General features: G+C 43.1%; 1 protein-coding gene across 2 annotated transcripts in view; it reads right to left on the minus strand.

Moving 5' to 3' along the window:
- Positions 1-21277, minus strand: part of GNB1L (G protein subunit beta 1 like) — a 47744-nt gene extending 26467 nt beyond the window's left edge. Inside the window, exons 1-5 of one of the 2 annotated variants that reach the window (XM_056532379.1) lie at positions 21175-21277; positions 15515-15639; positions 14199-14324; positions 12659-12815; positions 4216-4314 (exon numbers count right to left, since the gene is read on the minus strand). In XM_056532379.1, the coding sequence (XP_056388354.1) occupies positions 4216-4314; positions 12659-12815; positions 14199-14324; positions 15515-15630 (498 nt within the window). In that variant the 5' untranslated portion in view covers positions 15631-15639; positions 21175-21277. Of the gene's footprint in view, positions 1-4215; positions 4315-12658; positions 12816-14198; positions 14325-15514; positions 15640-18975; positions 19405-21174 lie in introns of those variants that run through there. The other variant, XM_056532381.1, reaches the window with a different exon arrangement.
- Positions 21278-25774: the final 4497 nt, after the last annotated feature.

Below are 25774 nucleotides of genomic sequence, written 5' to 3' on the forward strand. Positions count from 1 at the left end.
TGCAGCATAAAGCAGCTGATTAGTACTGGAAGGATTAAGAATTTTTAATAGAAGTACCGTAATTTACAAATCTGTTTAATTTTCTGGCACCAGTTAATAAAAAAAAAAAAATTAAATGTTTTTTTTCCAGTGGAGTACCCCTTTTGAGGACACTTATTTTAGATTTTTTGTTTTTTCTTTCTCGTGTTTTAAGAGCCATAACTCCTTTATATTTCCATCCACAGACCCATACGTGAGCTTGTTTTTTTACACGACCAATTGTACTTTGTAATGACACCTTTCTTTTTACCCAAAAATGTATGGCACAACCAAAACAAATATTTTGTAGGAAAAAGAGCACCGCAATTTAGCAAATTTTGAAAGGTTTTCGTTTTTAGGTAGTACACTTTATGGTAAAACTGTAATGCTTTCTTTATTCTGTGGGTCAATATAATTAAAATGATACCTATGTTTACCGGCTTTACTATGACTGTACTACTTTTATAAAAACTCAAACTATTTTGAACAAAATTAGTATATGTTTAAAATCACTGTATTCTGAGCCCTAGAACTTTTTTAATTTTTCTGTATACCAGGCTGTATGAGGGCTCACTTTTTGCGCTGTGATCTGTAGTTTTTTTTTTCAATATCACATTTGCATATATGAAACTTTTTGATCACTAATTTTCTGAGACGTGATGTGACCAGAAAGCAGTTTACTGCCGTTCGCCATGTGGAAACACTAATATTATATTTTAATAGATCAGACTTTTACGCACGCGGCGATACCAAATTTGTTAATTTTATTTCTTATTTTACTCTTTCTTTTTTTTGGGGGGGGGGGGGGGGGGGGATAGGAAAAGAGGGGTTTTAATTTCTATCAGGGGAGGAGGCTGTACACATTTTAGAAAAAAAACATTTTTTCAACTTTTTATGTCCAAAGCAATCAGTGGATTGTTATTACTGATCACTGCTATGCATATGGAAAAATTTAAAGCAAAAAAAAAACATGAAAGAAGCGATCTGATTGATTGTTATGAGCAACTCCACCACTTTTCCTCTACACAGGTTTCAATAAATCTCCCCCATAGTTATGGGGTTATGCCCATATTAGGGCTTGTTGTTTCTGCAACCAATTGTACTTTGTAGTGACACTTTTCATTTTACCTTAAAATATATGGTGCAACTAAAGATTTATTTGTGGAGAGAAATAAAAAAAAAAAACAACAACAACTTTGGGGGCTTTCATTTTACTTGATAAAAAACTGGTATTTTCCCTTTGGGTCAATACGATTAGAATAATACCCATGTTTACATGATTGTCTGTTACTGTAAAAGTAAAACTTTTTGTAAGCAAATGAGTATGCTTAAAATTGCTCTTTTCTGACCCCTATAAGCTTCTTATTTTTCAGTATATGCGGCTGTATGAGGACTCATTTTTTGTGCCGTTATCTGTAGTTTTTATTAGAACCACTTTTGCTTATAATTGACTTTTTGATCAGTTTTTATTAAATCGTATACAAAATTATTAACATTATGTTTTAATACTTCAGACATTTCTTTGGCAAAACCAAATATGTTTCATTTGCAAAATGAAAAAATAGGGGGTTATTTAATTGTTATTGGGGGGAGAGCTTGTTTATGTTTTGAAAAACTTTGTACTACTATTTGTTTCTTCTTTTTACATTTTTTAAGCCTCCACAGAAGACTATTTATAACAATCTTTTAATTGCTTTTACTGTTACTGGGATTTATTGACATGACACTAATCAGTGCAATTGGCGATCTTCTTGTATAGTGTGCCAGAAGGCATAGAGCAGGCCATTTTGGTTGATCAGACCTCCTCATTCTCGCTGTGGTTGGTTCAATGAGTCTCTGATAAAACTGGGCTTGCAAGGTTCATGACATAAATGTACGTCGTGGTGCGCTAAGTCACAGGGCACCATGAGGCACATTTACGTTATGGGTCCTCTAGGGGTTAACTATATGTTCAACAGATGCAAAAATCGTGATGTGAATGCTTCCTAACATGGTATATGATATTAATGCCTCTTTAGTTTAACAATAAAAAGTTATGAACTCTAAATGGGCACTTTCAGATACAAAAACTTTTATATGTTGTACATCTTGGCAAAACATTAATCTTTCTAATATACTTCATAAGAAAGTTTTATTTCCTTTTTTAGAAATCATGGCTTATAAAATCATGGCTTTGTCCAAGCTGAAGCACAGGCATGGACCAAGTCCAGTAAGGCTGGGTCCACATCACGTTTTTGCCATACTGTTTTCAATCAGTTTTTCTAAAGAAAACAGTATGGCAAAAAAAAAACGGATGGAACAGTATGGGAAAAAGTAAACTGTATGCATTTTTAAACCGTATACTGTTTTTAAAATTGCATACGGTTCCATACGTTTTTAATTTAAAAAAACACATAAGTTTTTGAAAATGTTATTTAAAATAAATACATTTTTAAAAATGTCAACTGTTAGGATGCAAATGCGCATGTGCAAAGTAAAACCCGTATACGGTTTTCCCGTATGGAACCGTATACTTGTGCGTTCCCCATTGACGTCCATGTTAAAAAAAACGTATGCGGTTGCAGTATGGTTTTAAACCGGAGACAAAACCGTGGTGAACCACGGTTTTGAGTATGGGAAAAAAAACGTATTGCAAGTAAATGATTTGTAAATTACTTCTATTTAAAAATTTATACTTAATCTTTCCAGTATTTATCAGCTGCTGTATGCTCCACAGGTAGTGGAGTTGTTCTTTTCAGTCTGACCACAGTGCTCTCTACTGACACCTCTGTCCATGTCAGGAACTGTCCAGAGCAGGAAAGGTTTGCTATGGGGATTTGCTCCTACTCTGGAAAGTTCCTGACACAGACAGAGGTGGCAGCAGAGACCACTGTGGTCAGACAGAAAAGAACAACTCCCTCTGAAAAATACAGCAGCCAATAAGTACTGGGAGGGTTATGATTTTTCAATAGAAGTAATTCACAAATCTATATAACTTCCTGGAACCAGTTGATTTAAAAAACAAAACAAACAAACAAAAAAAAAACTATAATGCCCTTTATGGGAGAAATGAGCGTTCCTAGAAATGCTAATTCCCAATTATTGGCCCGTGTAAAGGGGCCAGTGATCAGCCAATGAACGAGGAACAAGACCATTTAAATATTGCTATAATGATTAATTTAAATGGCCACAGAAATGATCCAGCAATCAAGTCTTGTGAGAGCTCAGCAATGAAGCGCTGATCAGTGAGATCAGCGCTTGTTTGATGCACCCCATTAGCCCTTCCACAAAGCAGCTTCTCCCTCCCTCTCCCCAATAGATTTCTGTGTAGAGCAAGTGTAACTTGATCTTTTATTGAGCAAATAATCCATCTTTAAAGGGTACTCCAGCCCTAAGACATCTTATCCCCTATACAAAGGATAGGGTATAAGATGTCTGATCACGGGGGTCCCGCCGCTGGGAACCCCACAATCTGTCATGCAGCACCCCTATCATCAGCCTCATGGAGCGAAGATCGCTCCATGTCTGATGACTCACGATCACGGGGCCTAAGTATTGTGACGTCACGGCTCCGCACCTTGTGACGTCACACCCTGCCCCCTCAATGCAAGTCTATGGGAGGGGGCATGGCGGCTGTCACGCCCCGTCCCATAGACTTGCATTGAGGGGGCGGGGCATAAGCTGTCTTAGGGCCAGAGTACCCCTTTACTCTGTCTCCTTTGTACAGATTTTATTACTGGATTCAGAGTGACTGATCAGTGCAGGGGGGTGCAGATAGGAGTCTGATATAAAGGGAAAAAGAGCCATTTTTGGCATAAGGATATAAGGATACAGTTATGGTCAACACCCTTGAACGAGCACATGCAGCATTTAAGTATTGTTATTGGCCATACATAGCCCTGTGTAATTTGATGCGCAAATTTAACGCTGTGTATCAATATAAATCAATATAAATAAATGGCTAAACACAGCAGCATATCTGCAACGTATACAGTACATGTGAACATAACCCTTAATCTGATTCAGCATGTGTAAGATGTGCTGGAAAAACAAGTCCAATCCATGGAGGTCATACCCTGCCCTTACAGGACTCTATTTTTGGCAGCACGAGGGGGGACCTATGCAATATAAGTTATGCCTGAGAAGATACTTGGCATATCACAGCAAATTTGAAGAGATCAACTAATAACTTGAGCGGAATGTTACTAGAAAGCTAACCTGCCAAAGTTTCATGCACATAGCCATTCCCCATGGGACATCAGTTGTAGGTGTCATTGAGCATATAATCTTTTGGCAATCCAAGTCCACAACTTGAACCTGTAAATAGAGTAAGTAAGGAGAAACAGCATGTAATCCTTGTACAGTTTAGACGTTTTATAGAGTCAGATATATAATTAGAAAACTACCTAATAATCATGTGTTAAACATATAGTTTAATCTTACATAACAATCACTCCATTATACTACACAGAGAAAAGTGAAAAAGAACTCCATATTTTTCGCCGTATAATACGCACTTTTTCTTCCCCAAAACTGGTCTTATACGGCGAATACACACCTATCACGGCGGTCCCTGCGGCCATCAAAGGCCGAGACCCGCGGGTAATACAGGACATCACCGATCGTGGTAATGCCCTGTATTAACCCTTCAGACGTGGCGATCAAAGCTGACCGCCGCGTCTGAAGCGAAAATAACACTAACCCGGCTGCTCAGTCAGGCTGTTGGGGTTCACCACGGCATCCCGAACAGCTTACAGGACACTGGGAGAGAACTTACCTGCCTCCTCGGTGTCTGCTCCGTAACGGGATCCCCTGCATGGCCGGCGCTCTCCTTCGACGTCATCACGTTGTCGCGCACGCTGTCCCGTCATCCAATAGGAGCAGCGTGCGTAGCGACGTGATGACAGCGACGGAGAGCGTGGATCCCAGGGAAGAACATATCCGGAGCGTCGGGGACACCACAGGGATGCGGCGACAGGGCAGCGGTGATGAGCGGTGACGGGTCCGGAGCGGCGGGGACACGTGAGTATTACCTCCTATACCAGTGGTCTTCAACCTGCGGACCTCCAGATGTTGCAAAACTACACCTCCCAGCATGCCCGGACAGCCAACGGCTGTCCGGGCATGCTGGGAGTTGTAGTTTTGCAACATCTGGAGGTCCGCAGGTTAAGGATCACTGTTGGGTTCAGAATCTTTTTTTTCTAGATTTTGCACCTTTAAAATTGGGTGCGTCTTATATGCCGGTGCGTCCTATAGGGCGACAAATACGGTAGACTCTATGGGATATGTGCTATAAAGCTATTAAAATGTGAACAAACCACAAGTTCTCATGCGGTGGTGCTTGACAATCAATACGGTATACAGAAACATGTCTTGCCCTTTTCATTACACAGTATCTACAGAAGAGGCTTGTAGTCAGCTACAGGGAGCGCACAACAAACAAGTCTGAGCACATGGCTTTGGATCTCTACCAGTCTCTGAACAAGAATGTCAACAGTGGATCAATGAGATTTATTGCTTCTCTCTATCTTAGTTTTAAAGGGAAGCTGTCAGGATACAAATGAAGTCCAATCTGCAGGCCTCATGTTATAGAGCGGGAGGAGCTGAGCAGATTGACACATAGTATTATGGGAAAGGTTCAGAGAAAACTTGTCATTCATTTATGGAAACTTCTGCTTGTTATTGGCAAAGTAGTCCAGTGGGCGGTCCGATCTGCAGGCCTCATGTTATAGAGCGGGAGGAGCTGAGCAGATTGACACATAGTATTATGGGAAAGGTTCAGAGAAAACTTGTCATTCATTTATGGAAACTTCTGCTTGTTATTGGCAAAGTAGTCCAGTGGGCGGTCCGATCTGCAGGCCTCATGTTATAGAGCGGGAGGAGCTGAGCAGATTGACACATAGTATTATGGGAAAGGTTCAGAGAAAACTTGTCATTCATTTATGGAAACTTCTGCTTGTTATTGGCAAAGTAGTCCAGTGGGCGGTCCGATCTGGTGATTGACAACTATCTGGGTATAAATGTGTACCTGTCAATCACTGAGTAGGACCACCCATTTAACCCTGAATGAGCAGAGATTTATATGAATAAATGACAAATTATCCTGGGATAATTTCCTTTTTCCACAAAACTATTTATCATTCTGCTCAGCTCCTCCTGCTCCATAACATGATGCCTGTATTTTCTGCGTGACAGATTTCCTTTAATAATTGCTAAGGGTGAATTCACATGCACCACATTTGTTGCTGGAATTTCTGCAACAGCCTCATTCATCTGAATAAGTCACACAGAAATCTATATACATGTCAAACCAACTGAAATGCAAACCCACTGAGACTTATATTCATTTAAGGCTAGGTTCACATGGCAGTTTGCATCCGACCTGTTAAGGGTCCGATCGGCTCTTTTCTTTTTTAAATGATCCCACCCTGAAACGGGTCAGATGCAAATGGCTACTACTGGGTCCCGACGTACCACATTCACTTGCATGAGGTCTGTCGGTGACCCGGTAATTTTGCAGGAATTAAAAAGAGAAAAAAAGAGCTTGCTCTATTTTTTCCTCCGCTAAACTCCCCTCCTTCTGGCCGGATTGCCGACGGAACTCCCAAAAGCGGAGTGCAACCTCAATGTGAACGAGGCCTTAGCATTTTTTTTTTTTTTTAACAAAAATTTTATCCAGATTACTAAAATGTCATTATCATTTTTTTTTTTTTTATAATAAACTGTTGAGTGTTATCAGGATTGGTATACCTTTGCAAGCTCCATTTCTATCCATTTGCCCTGAACTCAACTCCAGAATAGATAGAGATTTGGTTTTGGAGGTCTCCCTTATGCAACACACACACAGAGAAGAGGAGATCCTGCTTAAGCACCAGAAGTACAGATGACATTATACAGCAGAACTAAGTAGTGCAGCTGTATATCCATTGTTGAGTGATACCGAAATACACTTACTAGAAGTAGCAGTAGCATCTCTGGGCGCCTCTCTATCTGCAGCTGCCCCCCCCCCCCCCCCATAGACCTTATAGACAGCAGCTGAAACCAGATCTCTCAGTGCAGATAAAAAAATCTGTATACTCTCTCTTTTGTAAGGATATTACCAATGAGAGATTGAGTGATCAATGCAGAAGTTGGGGTTATCTAAGTTTCATAGCTTGTACTTCTGATTTATGACAAAAAGTTAGTCTTTTTAGGGGTCTATTCAAACGTACAGTACTCTGCACACATTTGATTCACAGGATCTGAAGCTGCAGATTTTATGCTGCAGATTGCAATGTAAATCAAATGATTGCCTTCAGCTTCAAATATGTACGAGTACTACATGTGTAAATCCATCTTTACGGAATTAAATCTGTTGGAGAGTCCCAAGGGCTACAACTTGACTTTCTCTCTCACTACAGGGCAACAAGTAAGTTAAAATCTAATATATTTAAACTTTATGATCAAGAGTCAGGTTGTGGTGTGTCAGTGGTGTGCTGCCAGTATGTGTTAACTATTAGGTCAAATATTCTGTAGCAATATTTAATTATTTTGGGGGCACTGTCACCTTCTGCAACTGGAGTACTATAATAGAAATAAAACAAAACTTCCCTTATTCAGAGTGTAAGGTGAGCACTTTTGGGACAACCATTCCATTAGGAAGATTCAGAACCCTGTGCCACTGTGTGATGTGTATTTAAGGAGCACTTTCTTTCTTTACAGATCAGACAGGAGGCAGAACTATTGAAAAGTCATTTCAGACTAGAATTTGTATTATTACTAATTAAGAGAAATGGTTCTTCGCTTTGCCAGAGGCTTGTAATGTTCCTGTGCGGCTGCGGTGGTGAAGAATGAAAGGCGCGCCCGTTCACAAATTCATAATCTTTATAAATGCATTTGGTGATGTAAAGATAGAACGGTGTGTAACTCATAAATGCTGCTGTAAACAGATAAGCCCTTGCCCATATCACATAACTCTGAGGAAAGGCTAACAGATAAAATTAATCATTTATTGGGCAAAAGCCAAGCGTAAAGACTTCCTGAGATCAGATACATATCTCATCCTTAATGTGTTAGAGCGAGGATATGTTAGTGAGTGATGGTGCCAGAAAGTGCTTGTTACCACTCCATTCAAGACAGGAAGAAATAAATGTGTGTATGGAATAGTGAGAGCATTTGGGAGACCTTGTTTGTTTTTAGCTATTACTTTTCCAATGTGTTAATAAAGAGAACCAACAACAAAAACATCTTGGTACACCAATGTATCATTTCTTTTAAGCCTTAATCTAAAAAAAGCCAATAGGTCATACCTATCATCAGTGATGTTGCAGATCCGCTTTAAAACAGACTCATATTGGTCAGAGAACTATGACACTACGATACTGGTTAGATAAGCAATTTTAGGAGATCAGTCCTTAAACAACTGGGTAAGAAATATTTAGTCGGCTTTTAAACATAAGACACCTGCTAAATATTTGACTGTTCTTTAAAGGGGTTTTACCATCTTTCAGTTATTTTTTAGTCCCCTATGGGGGTGCCTGCTGACTGGAGGTGGTTGGTAAAGCCAAAAGTGGCCAAAGCAGAGAAGTTACAAAATTTGCGTAACTTACATTGACATTAAAATGAGTTATGAAAACAGCTTAGCCCTATGAGCTGTTTACATAACCTTTATTGAAATTGAAGTCAATTGGAGTTACACAGCTTGAGTAACTTCCCTGCTTCGAGTGCTTTCAGTTTTTCCGGCCTCCTGCAGTCGCTGCAAACAGGCGAAGGTGGCTAGAAGAAGGCGACTGACGAGATGGGACAACCCTTTAAAGTCAAATGTGTTGGCACTTTTAAAAATTGTTATTATTCTTAGAAAAAAAAAAGAATTAGAATTAGAGATGCTCTTTTTGCGAGTCCCTTAAAAGAGGAAAGTACCGTATTTTTCGTCCTATAGGACGCACCGGCGTATAAGACGCACCCAATTTATAGGTGCAAAATCAAAAAAAATAAAGATTTTGAACCCAATAGTGGTCTTCAACCTGCGGACCTCCAGATGTTGGCTGTCCGGGCATGCTGGGAGTTGTAGTTTTGCAACATCTGGAGGTCCGCAGATTGAAGACCACTGCATAGGAGGTAATACTCACGTGTCCCCGCCGCTCCGGACCCGTCACCGCTGCCCTGGATGTCGCTCCATCGCTGTCGCCGTGTCCCCGTCACTCCGGAACGTCTCTGCTGCCGACCGGGTATCCTCGCTCTCCGTCGCTGCCATCACGTCGTAACGCACGCCGACGCACGTAGGCGACGACGTGATGACGAGGAAGGAGAGCGCCAGCCATACAGGGGATCCCTGAACGGAGAAGACACCGAGGAGGCAGGTAAGGTCCCTCCCGGTGTCCTGTAAGCACTGACCCGGCTGTTCGGGACCGTCGCGGTGAAATCGCGGCGGTCCCGAACAGCCCGACTGAACAGCTGGGTTAGTGTCTCTTTCCCTTCAGACGCGGAGGTCAGCTTTGATCGCCGCGTCTGAAGGGTTAATACAGGGCATCACCGCGATCGGTGATGTCCTGTATTAGCCGCGGGTCCCGGCCGTTGATGGCCACAGGGACCGCCGCAATAGGGGTGTATTCACCTTATAAGACCAGTTTTGGAGAAGAAAAAGTGCGTCTTATACGGCGAAAAATACGGTACTTGGATTTTTTCAGTCAGTAAGTGATGATTTCCAAATGAACTTTAATGTTGGCAATGGACAACTACTTTGTTTTTATCTGCTTGTAGATTTTCATCAAACCTCTGTTTTGCGCTGTTCCTCCTGGATATGTAGGGATAAATTAACTGGGTGGTGTAAACCCTGATGTCAAAAGGACATGTTTTTACAGAATTTGAAACTATCCGATCAGTGTTGAGTCTGTAGGTACCTACACTATTCAGAAGGCAAATGTAAATGGTTAGCTTTAGCAGAAGATTGGCACAGTAATGGCACAAGTAAGATTTCTAAAGAAAGATGCTTCAGAATAGTTATTTATGGAAAATGCAAATATTTGCACGTCAGGTCCTCTAAAACTGCTTGTGGGCCACCCAATGAATCTGCCAAAATGTTCCTGACCATCCTTGCAGTTTTGCAGCACCAAACAGAAGGTAGGACTGTGCAATACGGTTTCATCCTCCTTTATCACAGTATACACAACGCGCACCCTAGGGCGGAGATTTATCAAAACCTGTCCAGAGGAAAAGTTGCCCAGTTGCCCATAGCAACCAATCAAATTGCTTCTTTCATTTTTAGAAGATATATAAAAAACACAAAAACTTCCTTGGGAGCGATCTCAAATGTCACACCACAGCACTTCCACAATACACAAGGAATTTTAGCTCTGCTTACACTTGGTGAGTTATAAACCACTCACAATCTCCAAGGCGCATGCAATATAAAATCTCCAGTGTGACTTCCGCTTCAATCCATTTCGGCAGGTAGCAAAACCGTCCAAGAACATGATATAGATAAAACAAAAACAAAAATTTGGAGAGCGGATGGTGTTCACACAACGTATATATGATCTTTGAAAATAACCTCTTCACACTTACTTTACTGAGAAAGGGTATATGCATCGACTACCCTCCCCCCCCCCCCCCCCCCCCGCAAAATCCAGATAGCTTCCTATAATCCTCCCACAGGCTTCTCCACGCTGACTCCAGCAACGGGCATTCTTTCTTATCCCACACCTGTGCCGTTCCAATATAGTTAGACTCCGCACACTTCTTTTCCAAAAGACAACTTCCACATTTATTGTTAAAACTACTATATAATATAAAAAAAAGTACTAGTACAATATACATCCGACGCATTGCGGGGATAATTCCTCAGGGATATCTAACTAACAAAACATTGCGTTCTTATATAAAAAGAACGCAATGTATGAAAAGATTTTATATAAGAACGCAATGTTTTGTTATATATCCCTGAGGAAGGGGAATTATCCCCGCAACGCGTCGGATGTATATTGTACTAGTACTTTTTTATATTATATAGTAGTTTTAACAATAAATGTGGAAGTTGTCTTTTGGAAAAGAAGTGTGGGGAGTCTAACTATATTGGAACGGCACACGTGTGGGATAAGGAGAAACGCCCGTTGCTAGAGTCAGAGCCTGCGGGAAGATTATCGGAAGCTATATGGATTTGGAGGGGGGGGGGGGGGTAGTGGACACATATACTTCCCTCAGTAAAGTAAGTGTGAAGAGGTTATTTTTAAAGATTGTATATCTGCTCTCCAAATTTTTTTGTTTTTTTACTATAACTTCTTTCATTTTTGAAAAGGCCTCTGCGAAATGACAAAAGCAATCTGATTGGTTGCTATGGGCAACTGGTAAACTTTTCCTTTGCATTGGTTTTGATAAATCTCCCCCAATGTACTCAACAATATAGGAAGTCTTGCTGCCTGTAGTACAAGTATAGGTAAATAGGGGGGGGGGAGACTTTGGTAAGAGAGACGATCAAGAGCCCAATGATCACTTCGGCTGAACTCTAAAGAGCCTGTGTGCAGATACGAAAAACTTCCAGAAGGTCAGCCATCCCTGCAGAGTGGCCAGAAATAAGCCTATCATCTTTAAAAGACCCATTGAAGCTTTCTGGTAGTGAGCAGAAAAAAAACACCTAAAAGAGATGCATCAACACAAAGTAAAAACATAAACATAACAAAAAAACAAAAACAAAAAAAAAAAAAACACAACAGTCCAAACTACACTTCTAGCCCTGACCCTACATAGAAATGACCGTAAACAAAAGGGAATGCAATGCAATGAACCAACATATCTGCAATACAGTTCACATGTTCTGTTCTATTCGTTATTGAAAAACTCAGCTTCTGCAGGTCCCTCTGCTGTTTGCCCCCTAAAGAATCTGTATTCAGCATTCAGAAGAGCCATTGCGTACCTGTACAGGAAGCAATGTTGCTGTGCTATAAATATTTTATACACTTCCCAGCACAGTGACCATCAGGACGGCAGCTGAAACTCATGAAATGGAACCAAACACAGTAATAAACTATACAAGAAGACTTAATTAAAGGAAAATACCAGTCAATGAAAAATCACAGTGCTTATATATATGTTCTTTACTTACATTGTAAAGACGTTGTGTTTCCTGTTATTTTATGTTACTACTTATTTTAGCATTTTCCAGGTCACTTACTGGATTAGCCATATTACAATTATCACTCATTACACTGAACGAAGTTAAAGGTGCACAAAACTTCCCTGTTCCATTCTGATTCTTCTTCTGACTGGTGGTTATGCAGACTAGTATGCTAAAAAGTAATCGCTTTCAACTCTACATTATTTAACCCCTTAAGGACCAAGCCCTTAATAATGGCCAGACATAGGGCTGCTACTCTTCATATACCTGCACATGACAGCTTACCCTGAAAATGTACCTAAAATGACAGGTTTATAGGGATACCCTGGGCTAATAAACTGGCTAAGCTTGTCTCACAAGGGTGGGAGCCAGAATGCGATGAGGACAGGTGAGTAGCCATGCCTCGTGCAGGAGATCGTGGGGGGCCCATCTGTCAGAACCCCTGCAAATTGGAACTTTTTCCCTATCCTGTGAATACGGGATACATTTTATTTCTCCACAGTACCTCTTTAAATTACTTTAACATTAGATAACAATAGATAACAGTACAAAACTAGAATAAATCATTTTTACCTGGGAGTTTTCTGTTCCTGGAATTGCTAGTAGAGGACGTTGAGTATCTAACAGAGAACATTTACAGAAGCAAACTCTATCAAGCGGTATAGACTCAGTGACTTCATTCCTTCCTTCTGCTAAATTCCATATACATATTTGTAGATCTCTACCCTGACTGTAAAGAAGAAAATGAAGGTCAATACGCAATACGTAATTACATAATATTTTTCCTACTTACCAGTAACTGTAGACAAATAAAAGAATGCAACTTACAAAAGCTGTTTTACAAATAATCTGCTTGTACAAAACTGTAGCAAGTTAAAAAGTACCTGTCATGATCTTGTTAAAAGTTATAATCCTCCCAGTTCATTGCCCCCATCATGATAAACCACCCCCTGCCTTTATTTTTAATAGTTTTTTTGTTTTCTACCTTGATATTGCTCTTTATTTTCTGCTCAGTCTCAGTCAGATTCACAGACTGGGAAGGAGCGTTCCCCAGCAGGCTGTGACATCATCTAAAGCCATACAGGGGAGAGGAGAACTTCCTCCCTCACTCTGCTACACACAGCCCATAGCAGTTCAGTGTGTGAGATGAGCTATGATTGGCTAAGGCTGCAAACACCATCCTCAGCACTCCAGACTGCATTTCCTGATTTCGGACTTCTGCCAGGCCAGGAGTCCACAGTCTGTGCAAGAGATGGGGAGAAATGTGCTCTGGACAAGTAGGGAGAAACCTAGTGGAAGCTTTTTTTAAACATAGAAATATTTTTTTTTAACAAAGTACATTAGAAAGATTTTTTATTTACAATACAAAAAATGTTTTAATGGGAGTGCCCATTTAAGCTAAAATTCCTATTCTCTTGCATTTGCTTGGATCATTGCTTGCTAAATTATTTAGTATTGGGCTCTGAAGTGCAAAACTGTTAAATGTGTATGGTTGCCAGAAGTTTCCATGTACAGGAGGTGTATTCTCTGTTGCCTCACAACCCATATAATAAGGAGAAATTGCAAAAATAAATATTTGGGGACAAATACATGTCCATCCAGCTATACGTTTTATAAGCACTGCCTCTTTCAAGGAATGTTATTCTTCTAAAGGAAAACGGTCATCTTGTTCACCTACACTAAACCCAATACACTGGGTTAATAAGGTCGGTGAACAGGAGACTGATGCAGGGTCTCTGACTAACATACGTACCTTCAGTCCGGCGGCAGTGTATTGGGTTTAGACTGGGTGAACGGGATGACTGTTTACCTTTAATAGCATCTTTAATACTAGTGTAATGCTGTATGGCATGCCTGGATAGAATCGCAGTGTAGGGTGCAGTATATTAACCAAGAAGACTATGCATGTATATGATACAGGCTACAGAACTGTTACTTTCTTCCTGCACTTATAACAGCATACTGACGGAACTGCACTAATACATCCAACTCATTGTACTAAAAAATCACAGGCCCTCAATGGGTTTTATTACAGCCAAAAGCTAGATGTGGCCCCTAAAGAGAGGAGAAATATGGAGGAAAATCTCCATATGCTTTCGTCCAGCTTAGTTACCTCATTAATTGTTCTCTATCAGGAAGGGTATAGATCCAGAAGACAGATTTGCCACCATGTCCACACAATATGGTCTCCGCTCTTCTCGTATTTAGATTCCACACGTGAATTTTTCCACTGGAAGACCTAAATATATTAGGATGTAAAAAAAGAAAACAAATGAAAGGAAATGGCATTCAAAGGGTATTCCAGCCTCTTTTTATTTTACCTCCACCCCAGTGGCTTATTGTTTTTTTCTTTTTTAAAGAGACTGGAATACCCCTTTAAGATATACATGAATCAAAGTACACTTTTTAGCTGTACATTCCCCATAGCGCCCTTTTGTAGGAAAGCTGAAAGAAAAAACAAAAGTGCTTACAATGCTACAACATACCAAGTCATCTGGTCCCCTGCTGTCCATGGTTTACGAGGCTCCAACAAAGACTTGGCGTGTCAAAATATGACCTCTGGAGCCAATCACTGACACCAATAAGGTCACCGATGTGAATGACTGCAGTGGTCACATGTCTTATCAACAACCCATCCCCCCTAGAGCCTAGTAAATAAAGACTGGTGGGGAGCAGAAAAGCTTCAGCATAGGAGCGTTTGGGGACTTCAAGTGTTATCTGTTTTAAGCGGTTTCTATAAATGAGTTATCTATCTGAACTCACTTTAGCCAAAGAAAAATGCTTTGCTACTGTCATATCTTTTGTGTGAGGCTATATTCACACAATGGAATTTCCGTGTGGAATCCTGCATTGGACTTCCCCAGCAGCAGAGTCCCATTGATTTCAATGGGATTCTGCTCCACAGTGCATACAGCGGAATTTCCACAGCAGATGTTTCTGCTGTCAAAATCCCGATTTCGGAGTCCACAGAAAGAGTAGACATTTTTTGTGTGGCGTCCGCACGGAAATGAATTGCCGTCTATGAGACGGCACATCTCCGAGTGGTCCTAGCGCCAGCATGTTCTGCCACCACTCCTGTGTCGGAACAAGGTCTGCACATAAATTTACGTGCTTGAAGACACCCCTGGACCCTCGAGCCTCATTTAGATATCAACAAAAAGGCTTATAATTTGGCTCTGGAAAGAACTGCTGAAATATGTGCTTATGTACTTCCTGGGTTTCTTGTAATAATATTGTGAATAACCCCAAATAAAAGAGATCTTACAACAGGTTACCTAGCCTAACGGAAATTTTAACTAAATTACCCAGAACAAATATCAAGAGTATATACTGCAAGGTACAACAATCTCCCCTATGTATATCTAGGGTTTTTGTGTGATTTTAATTTAAAAAAGGTTCCAAAAATTGTTAAAATTGTTACCCACTTACCCAGAAAAAAGAAGCGGCGGACGCGGCTTGGGAACGTTACAACTGAAGTGCAAGCAGTTGACTTCAGCACTTACACCTCTAAGGTCAAATTTTGGATCTGGGGGTGGAAGAGCCATCTTCAGAATCTAAGAAAGAATATTGAGTCACTATAACAGTGAAATAAAATGTGGATGCCCTACAGTGTCCCACAAAGCATTTGGGTCCATTCACGCGAGTGGACAAAATCTGCTTGGAAATTCCGATGCAGCAGCCTCCCATTATTTTCAATACGATTCTACTGCACCGTGCACACTGAAGAATTTTGTGGCGGAAATTTAAATTCCAGACTCTGCCGAAAGAATGAACAGATTCAGCAGAATCTGTTGGGAAATGACAGAGCATGTCCAAGCGTTCCTAGTACCGTTTGATTCAGGCGGTCTCTGCTGCGCACAGTGGCCCTGATTTACTAAGAGTGTTGTGTAGGTTTCTTTGTGGGTTTTAATTTTCTAAAAAATTTTTCCACTGAATTTACTAAGGTTTCCCTAGGGCTGGGCGATATACCGGTTCATACCGAATACCGAAATTTTGGGGCTGCACGATATGAATTTTAGCCCATACCGCAATACCAGTTGGGCCCCTCCCCCTTGGGAACGTATTATCAGCGCAGCGCTGTCCCCACATCGGGGAACTAATCCTATGTTACCCGCCTGCGCTGTTCTGCTCCCCCCAATTAATGATCAGCCCAGCGGGGTACCACTCACATGTGTCAAGCACTGCCCTCTCCTTTTCTTTGTTGCGGGCCGACACCGGCGCTGGAACTCTATACTGTACGCCAGTGGTCTCCAACCTGCGGACCTCCAGATGTTGCAAAACTACAATTCCCAGCATGCCCGGACAGCCAACGCTGTCTGGGCATGCTGGGATTTGTAGTTTTGCAACAGCTGGAGGTCCGCAGGTTTGAGACCACTGCTGTACGCTGTATACCTATGCCGGCTGCAAAAGATAAAGAAAATAAACTTTTAACTTACCTACATCGGCCCTGGAACGCCGGACAGCCGTCAGCCTATCACTGGCCGGAGCGAAGTCCTGCCCCTGCCAGTGATAGGCTGAGCCCACTATCATGTAAGAAGCCGGCTTCTTACATGACAGTGGGCTCAGCCTATCACTGGCAGGGGCGGGACATCGCTCCGGCCAGTGATAGGCTGACGGCTGTCCTCCCCCATCCCCAGCGTGCGGCCAAGGTGGGTGAGTTATACGTTTATTTTCTGTATCTTTTGCCGCCCGGGCATAGGGATACAGCATACAGCAGTGGTCTCAAACCTGCGGACCTCCAGCTGTTGCAAAACTACAACTCCCAGCATGCCCGGACAGATGCTGGGAGTTGAAGTTTTGCAACAACTGGAGGTCCGCAGGTTGGAGACCACTGATGTACAGTGAGTTCCATCGCCGGCGGCCCCCAACAAAAAGGAGGAGGGCAGTGCTTGACATCTGTGAGTAGTACCCTGCTGGTCTGATCATAAATTCGGGGGAGCAGAACAGTGCTGGCGGGTCAGATGATTTGGAGGGGGGGGGGGGGGGGGAGCCGAACACCGCCTGCGGGTCACATGATTGGGGGGGGGGGGACTGGGTGGTGAGAAAATACCGTTATAAACCGTGGAACCGCCGTAAGTTAAAAAATACCGTGCTACACATATTTGGTCATACCGCCCAGCCCTAGGGCGGTTTTTATTTTTTTTACACATGCTCTGATCTGTCTGGTTTTCCTCAGCTCAAATACACTACATTTTCTGTGAAAACCTTAGTAAATAAGTTCATCCTGATCTGAGGAAGGGAGGGATCCTCCCGAAATGCATAATCTTGTCCATTTTATAGTTTTTTTTAATAAAATGTCCTGCTGAGGACTTTCCTATTACCTTTGGCATCCGCCTCATCTGTCTACAAGAGTCTGCAGCGCCATACCTGAGGGTTTTTTCCTGCTCTACTTCTAATAGTAAATAAGTTGGGTTTTTGTGAAAATGTAGGTGACATGTCCCTTTCCGGTTGACACGCCCACTTTTCATGGCCGCCACAGCCCTTTTTTCGGGTTTTCTCAGTAAAATGTATTTTTTTTTTTCATCCGGCGCACAACCCGACAAAACATGTTGGGTTTACAATAGTAAATCAGAGCCAGTCTGTCTGCCTCGAATTTCCCTGATTTTACATATTGTGAAAGTAAATGAATTACACGTCAATGGGATCCATCAGATTCAGAATACATTACAAAACATAATTATAGATGAACATAACTGCAGTTAAGCTAGACTCATGGACATCAATAGAAAGAGAGGCCTATTATCTATTCTTCAGCCATATGTTGGAATGGCTGCCATGTACTACTACAATCTGCCACTGATGCGGTAATTCACACCAACACAACAAGCTTCCGCCTTTATTAATTCAGCATGATGGTAAAATACTAAAAGCCTCCTCCTACCACCAAAAAAAATAAATGATAGGCTCTACTCCTGGTTTGAGTTTTTAATGGTGACTAAAATATTAAGTGTGAACCCAGACATAGGCTGCCTGTACATGGTGGGGCTGAGCAGTGGTAACCGCATACAGTTTATCGGCAGGTACAGAGGGAGCCCATGGACTTCCCATGATTCACCTGTATTTGCCACAAAACCTTACAGTACAGCTCATCTGCCCCATGTACAAGTAGCCTTAAAGGGGTAGTCCAGTGGTTAAAAACTTATCCCCTATCCTAAGGATAGGGGATAAGTTTGAGATTGCGGGGGGGTCCGACCACTGGGGCCCCCTGCGATCTCTCTGTACGGGGGCCAGGCTCCCCGGCCAGATAGCAGGTGTCGACCCCCGCACGAAGCGGCAGCCGACACGCCCCCTCAATACATCTCAATGGCAGAGCCGGAGATTGCCGAAGGCAGCACTCCGGCTCTGCCATAGAGTTGTATTGAGGGGGCGTGTCGGCCGCCGCTTCGTGCAGAGGTCGACACGCCCCCTTCCCGCGGGCTGTCGGGGCTCCGTACAGGAGATCGCAGGGGGCCACAGCGGTCGGACCCCCCGCGATCTGCAACTTATCCCCTATCCTTAGGATAGGGGGATAAGTTGTTCACCACTGGGTCACCACTGGACTACTCCTTTAACTGAAGGTGTATTACCTGTCCAGTTTCTAACAAATATCATGTTATCTGCCATGCAATAAAGCTACCTTATATAAACCAGGTCTCTGGTAATTTCCACTATTCAGTGGGTGCAAACAGATGCAACTGAAGTAAATGGCATCCATTCTACATCATATGGCCGGTCAGTAACCACATGACCACTTCATCCATACCTTTCCCTGCTAGTATATAAAATTAAACTGTATGTATTTAGGACACCTACACATTTAGGACATCCTATTCTGAATCAGAACTTTTTTCCATGGTTGATTTGTCAACTAAATGTAACTTTCTACATAGTCTTTATTAAACATTTCCTACCATTTAGCTGCTTCTCAAAGTCATCAGATGGACATTTTGTTCTCTCTGTGTAAGACTAGGTTTCCACACAGGTTTTTTAAGAAAACTGGCTCTGCAGTTTTTGAGCCAAAGTCAGAAGCGAATCGTGTAAGAAGAAGAAGCATAAGTCCTTCCTTTATGTTTCCCATTCCTTTTCAATGTGATCACATGACCAAATTAGAGTAATAAAACAAATCTATGCGGTTGTGCTACAGTAAAATACATGGTGTCGTAGGCCTAGGGATCGTGTGCATAATATAGGGGGAAAAAACCTGGAGTGCTTCTTTAATATGGATCTACTGCCCACTCTTCTGTGCAGACTGTCTATAAGGTTATGGAGGTGACTGTGGGAATTTCTGCCCATTTGTCTGATGAGAGGGCCTGTTTCACATTCTCGTCCATCCTAAAGGTGTTGAATGGAGCTGAGGTCAGTGTTCTGTGCAGCCGGGCAAGTTCTTCCACACAGGAATCACCAACCCTTATGGACATTACTTTGTGTACTGGGGCATAGTTATGGTGGAACAGAAAAGGGCCCAAACTGTTTAAAGGGATTCCCCACTGCCCTGCCTTTGCAGCGTGCTGAAGTTTACTACTCCAAATGCTGTGTGCGGGCTTCCGTGTTCGAGGCCGCCCCCTCGTGATGTCACGCCCGCCACCTCAACGAAAGTCTATGGGAAGGGGGCGTTACAGCGTCACGAGGGGGTGGGCGTGATGTCACGAGGGGGCGGCCTCGAACACGGAAGCCCGCACACAGCGTTTGGAGTGATAAACTTCCGGACGCTGCGAGCGGAGCTCCGGAAGGCAGGGCAGTGGAGAACCCCTTTAAGGGATTCTCCACCCCTGGACATCTTATCCTCTAACCACAGGATAGGGGATGAGATGTCCGATCACGGGGGGTCTGGCCACTGGGACCCCCCGTGATCTCCGGGCCAGCAGAGCAGTGTCCTGAACATGTAAGCTATGTCACGTAATGCCCCCTCTATTCATGTCTTTGGGAGGGGGCGTGACGGCTAGTATATAGCCGTCACGCCTCCCCCCATAGATATGAATAGAGGGGGCGTGATGGCTGTGGTCACCAGTCATTTGGCACAGAGCGGAGTTTGCTCCGTGTAGCGGATTTCTGGGTGTCGTGCCGGAGATCGTGGTAGGTACACCCCCCCCCCTCCCGATCTCTTATCTTATCTACTATGCTTTGGATAGGGGATAAGATGTCTAGGGGTGGAGTACCCCTTTAAAGCTAGAAACATATAGTTACAGATATCTATATATAATGTCTTGGCATGCTGAAGCTTTACAATTTTCCGTCACTGGAACTAAAGGACCCAGACCAACCCCTGAAAAACAACGCCATAGCCTTATCCCTCCTTCACCATTACAGTCGGCACAATGCAGCCAGCCTGGTAATGCTCTCTTGGCATTTGCCAAACCCAGTGGTCCCATCCGAATTGTCTAGATAGAGAAACATAAATTGTCTCTCCACAGAACAAATGTCCACTGCTCCAGAGCCGGCATACTTTACACCATTTTATCCAACACTTGGCTTTTGCTGGGAGTCCCGATCTGTAGCATGTATGGTCTACTGCAGTGGTCTATAAACTGTGGACCTCCAGATGTTGCAAACTACAACTCTCAGCCTTTAGTTTTGTAACATCTAAAGGTTAACAGTTTGGAGACCACCTGGGCTGTCCTTACCCCTAGATCAGTGGTCTTCAACCTGCGGCCCTCCAGATGTTTCAAAACTATAACTCCCAACATGCCCCGGGCATGCTGGGAGTTGTAGTTTTGCAACATCTGGAGGTCCGCAGGTTGAAGACCACTGGCCTAGATTATGTCACAACATTAATAGTGTGTACTGTGTAGTGTGTGACTGGGGAACATCAGACCAACTCTGGCCTTATAACAGCTGATGTATTACACCAGTGTTTCCCAACCAGTGTACCTACAGCTGTTACAAAACTACAACTCCCAGCATGCATTCAGCTATCCGGACATGCTGGGAGTTGTAGTTTTGCAACAGCTGGAGACACCCTGGTTGAGAATTACTTTATTAGACAGTGGACCATCACCGTGACAGCTGAGGCTACAGGTCCTTTCTATGTAGTATCACCACTGGGAGCAATCTCTACAGAGACCCAGCACTGTGTATGACATATTTGCCTCCATACAAATACATGTACTGACCCTACAGGGCTCCCGTCCTGTCACCCGAACCCGTCATCACAACACACAGCACGCTGAACACTACTGAGGAGGAAAGGACCTTCGGTGACGTCATGATCATGTGATCAGTCACGTGTCCGGGAGGAGTCAGGCCCATGGCATTACTCATAGAAGTAACTGGCACGTGAAAGGCTGGTTTCATCATTATAGCAACAATATTATGGAAGATGCAGCACAGCTGTGTTTGTGTGTGTGTATATCTACGAGCTTTATACTGTGTGTGCAGCAGAGCTGTGTGTATGTCATGGTGATGTGTGTGTGTGTGTGTGTGTGTGTGTGTGTGTGTGTGTGTGTGTGTGTGTGTGTGTGTGTGTGTGTGTGTGTGTGTGTGTGTGTGTGTGTGTGTGTGTGTGTGTGTGTGTGTATATGTATATGTATATGTCATGGTGATGTGTGTACAGCAGAGCTGTGTGTATATGCCATGGTGATGTGTGTACAGCAGAGCTGTGTGTATATGTCATGGTGATGTGTGTACAGCAGAGCTGTGTGTATATGTCATGGTGATGTGTGTACAGCAGAGCTGTGTGTATATGTCATGGTGATATGTGTGTGTGTGTGTATATATGTCATGGTGATGTGTGTACAGTAGGACTGTGTGTATGTCATGGTGATGTGTGTACAGCAGGACTGTGTGTGTGTGTGTGTGTGTGTGTGTGTGTATATGTCATGGTGATGTGTGTACAGCAGAGCTGTGTGTATATGCCATGGTGATGTGTGTACAGCAGAGCTGTGTGTATATGTCATGGTGATGTGTGTACAGCAGAGCTGTGTGTATATGTCATGGTGATGTGTGTGTGTGTGTGTATATATGTCATGGTGATGTGTGTACAGCAGAGCTGTGTGTGTATGTCATGGTGATGTGTGTACAGCAGAGCTGTGTGTATGTGTCATGGTGATGTGTGTACAGCAGAGCTGTGTGTGTATGTCATGGTGATGTGTGTACAGCAGTGCTGTGTGTATATGTCATGGTGATGTGTGTACAGCAGAGCTGTGTGTATATGTCATGGTGATGTGTGTACAGCAGAGCTGTGTGTATATGTCATGGTGATGTGTGTACAGCAGAGCTGTGTGTATATGTCATGGTGATGTATGTACAGCAGTGCTGTGTGTATATGTCATGGTGATGTATGTACAGCAGTGCTGCGTGTGTATGTCATGGTGATGTGTGTACAGCAGAGCTGCGTGTATATGTCATGGTGATGTGTGTACAGCAGGGCTGCGTGTATATGTCATGGTGATGTGTGTACAGCAGGGCTGCGTGTATATGTCATGGTGATGTGTGTACAGCAGAGCTGTGTATATATGTCATGGTGATGTGTGTACAGCAGAGCTGTGTATATATGTCATGGTGATGTGTGTACAGCAGAGCTGTGTGTGTGTGTATGTCATGGTGATGTGTGTACAGCAGAGCTGTGTGTATATGTCATGGTGATGTGTGTACAGCAGAGCTGTGTGTATATGTCACGGTGATGTGTGTACAGCAGAGCTGTGTGTATATGTCATGGTGATGTGTGTGTGTGTGTGTATATATGTCATGGTGATGTGTGTACAGCAGAGCTGTGTGTGTATATGTCATGGTGATGTGTGTACAGCAGAGCTGTGTGTATATGTCATGGTGATGTGTGTGTGTGTGTATATATGTCATGGTGATGTGTGTACAGCAGAGCTGTGTGTGTATATGTCATGGTGATGTGTGTACAGCAGAGCTGTGTGTGTATATGTTATGGTGATGTGTGTACAGCAGAGCTGTGTGTGTATATGTCATGGTGATGTGTGTACAGCAGAGCTGTGTGTGTATATGTCATGGTGATGTGTGTACAGCAGAGCTGTGTGTGTATATGTCATGGTGATGTGTGTACAGCAGAGCTGTGTGTGTATATGTCATGGTGATGTGTGTACAGCAGAGCTGTGTGTGTATATGTCATGGTGATGTGTGTACAGCAGAGCTGTGTGTGTATATGTCATGGTGATGTGTGTACAGCAGAGCTGTGTGTGTATATGTCATGGTGATGTGTGTACAGCAGAGCTGTGTGTGTATATGTCATGGTGATGTGTGTACAGCAGAGCTGTGTGTGTATATGTCATGGTGATGTGTGTACAGCAGAGCTGTGTGTGTATATGTCATGGTGATGTGTGTACAGCAGAGCTGTGTGTGTATATGTCATGGTGATGTGTGTACAGCAGAGCTGTGTGTGTATGTGTCATGGTGATGTGTGTACAGCAGAGCTGTGTGTGTATGTGTCATGGTGATGTGTGTACAGCAGAGCTGTGTGTGTGTGTCATGGTGATGTGTGTACAGCAGAGCTGTGTGTGTATGTCATGGTGATGTGTGTACAGCAGTGCTGTGTGTATATGTCATGGTGATGTGTGTACAGCAGAGCTGTGTGTATATGTCATGGTGATGTGTGTACAGCAGTGCTGTGTGTATATGTCATGGTGATGTATGTACAGCAGTGCTGCGTGTGTATGTCATGGTGATGTGTGTACAGCAGAGCTGTGTATATATGTCATGGTGATGTGTGTACAGCAGAGCTGTGTATATATGTCATGGTGATGTGTGTACAGCAGAGCTGTGTGTGTGTGTCATGGTGATGTGTGTACAGCAGAGCTGTGTGTGTATGTCATGGTGATGTGTGTACAGCAGTGCTGTGTGTATATGTCATGGTGATGTGTGTACAGCAGAGCTGTGTGTATATGTCATGGTGATGTGTGTACAGCAGTGCTGTGTGTATATGTCATGGTGATGTGTGTACAGCAGTGCTGCGTGTGTATGTCATGGTGATGTGTGTACAGCAGAGCTGTGTATATATGTCATGGTGATGTGTGTACAGCAGAGCTGTGTATATATGTCATGGTGATGTGTGTACAGCAGAGCTGTGTGTGTGTGTATGTCATGGTGATGTGTGTACAGCAGAGCTGTGTGTGTGTATGTCATGGTGATGTGTGTACAGCAGAGCTGTGTGTGTATATGTCATGGTGATGTGTGTACAGCAGAGCTGTGTGTGTATATGTCATGGTGATGTGTGTACAGCAGAGCTGTGTGTGTATATGTCATGGTGATGTGTGTACAGCAGAGCTGTGTGTGTATATGTCATGGTGATGTGTGTACAGCAGAGCTGTGTGTGTATATGTCATGGTGATGTGTGTACAGCAGAGCTGTGTGTGTATATGTCATGGTGATGTGTGTACAGCAGAGCTGTGTGTGTATATGTCATGGTGATGTGTGTACAGCAGAGCTGTGTGTGTATATGTCATGGTGATGTGTGTACAGCAGAGCTGTGTGTGTATATGTCATGGTGATGTGTGTACAGCAGAGCTGTGTGTGTATATGTCATGGTGATGTGTGTACAGCAGAGCTGTGTGTGTATATGTCATGGTGATGTGTGTACAGCAGAGCTGTGTGTGTATATGTCATGGTGATGTGTGTACAGCAGAGCTGTGTGTGTATATGTCATGGTGATGTGTGTACAGCAGAGCTGTGTGTGTATATGTCATGGTGATGTGTGTACAGCAGAGCTGTGTGTGTATATGTCATGGTGATGTGTGTACAGCAGAGCTGTGTGTGTATATGTCATGGTGATGTGTGTGTATATATGTCATGGTGATGTGTGTACAGCAGAGCTGTGTGTGTATATGTCATGGTGATGTGTGTACAGCAGAGCTGTGTGTGTATATGTCATGGTGATGTGTGTGTATATGTCATGGTGATGTGTGTGTGTGTGTGTGTGTGTATGTCATGGTGATGTGTGTACAGCAGTGGTGTGTGTGTATGTCATGGTGATGTGTGTACAGCAGAGCTGTGTGTGTATGTCATGGTGATGTGTGTACAGCAGAGCTGTGTGTGTATGTCATGGTGATGTGTGTACAGTAGGACTGTGTGTATGTCATGGTGATGTGTGTACAGTAGGACTGTGTGTATATGTCATGGTGATGTGTACAGTAGGACTGTGTGTATATGTCATGGTGATGTGTGTACAGCAGAGCTGTGTGTGTGTGTATGTCATGGTGATGTGTGTACAGTAGGACTGTGTGTGTGTCATGGTGATGTGTGTACAGTAGGACTGTGTGTGTGTCATGGTGATGTGTGTACAGTAGGACTGTGTGTATGTCATGGTGATGTGTGTACAGTAGGACTGTGTGTATGTCATGGTGATGTGTGTACAGTAGGACTGTGTGTATATGTCATGGTGATGTGTGTACAGTAGGACTGTGTGTATATGTCATGGTGATGTGTGTACAATACAGAAATGTAGGTGCACTACTGTGGTAGATGTATACAATGACATTGGCTATCCCTCAACACTGATGTTAAAATTTTTATGCTGGGGATCGCCCCTAGCAACGGACTACAAGGGCAGGATCTGCTCCCCCAGTATATATGCACAACTGCATTTGGGGTTGAGCACCTCCTGCCATTTGAGACCATGTTTTTTTTTGTTGTCATGGTGATGTGTGTACAGCAGTGCTGTGTGTATATGTCATGGTGATTTGTGTACAGCAGTGCTGTGTGTATATGTCATGGTGATGTGTGTACAGCAGTGCTGTGTGTGTATCTATAAGC

The sequence above is a fragment of the Hyla sarda genome, chromosome 1 (assembly GCF_029499605.1).
Source record: "Hyla sarda isolate aHylSar1 chromosome 1, aHylSar1.hap1, whole genome shotgun sequence".
In the NCBI taxonomy this organism is placed as follows: Eukaryota; Metazoa; Chordata; class Amphibia; order Anura; family Hylidae; genus Hyla; species Hyla sarda.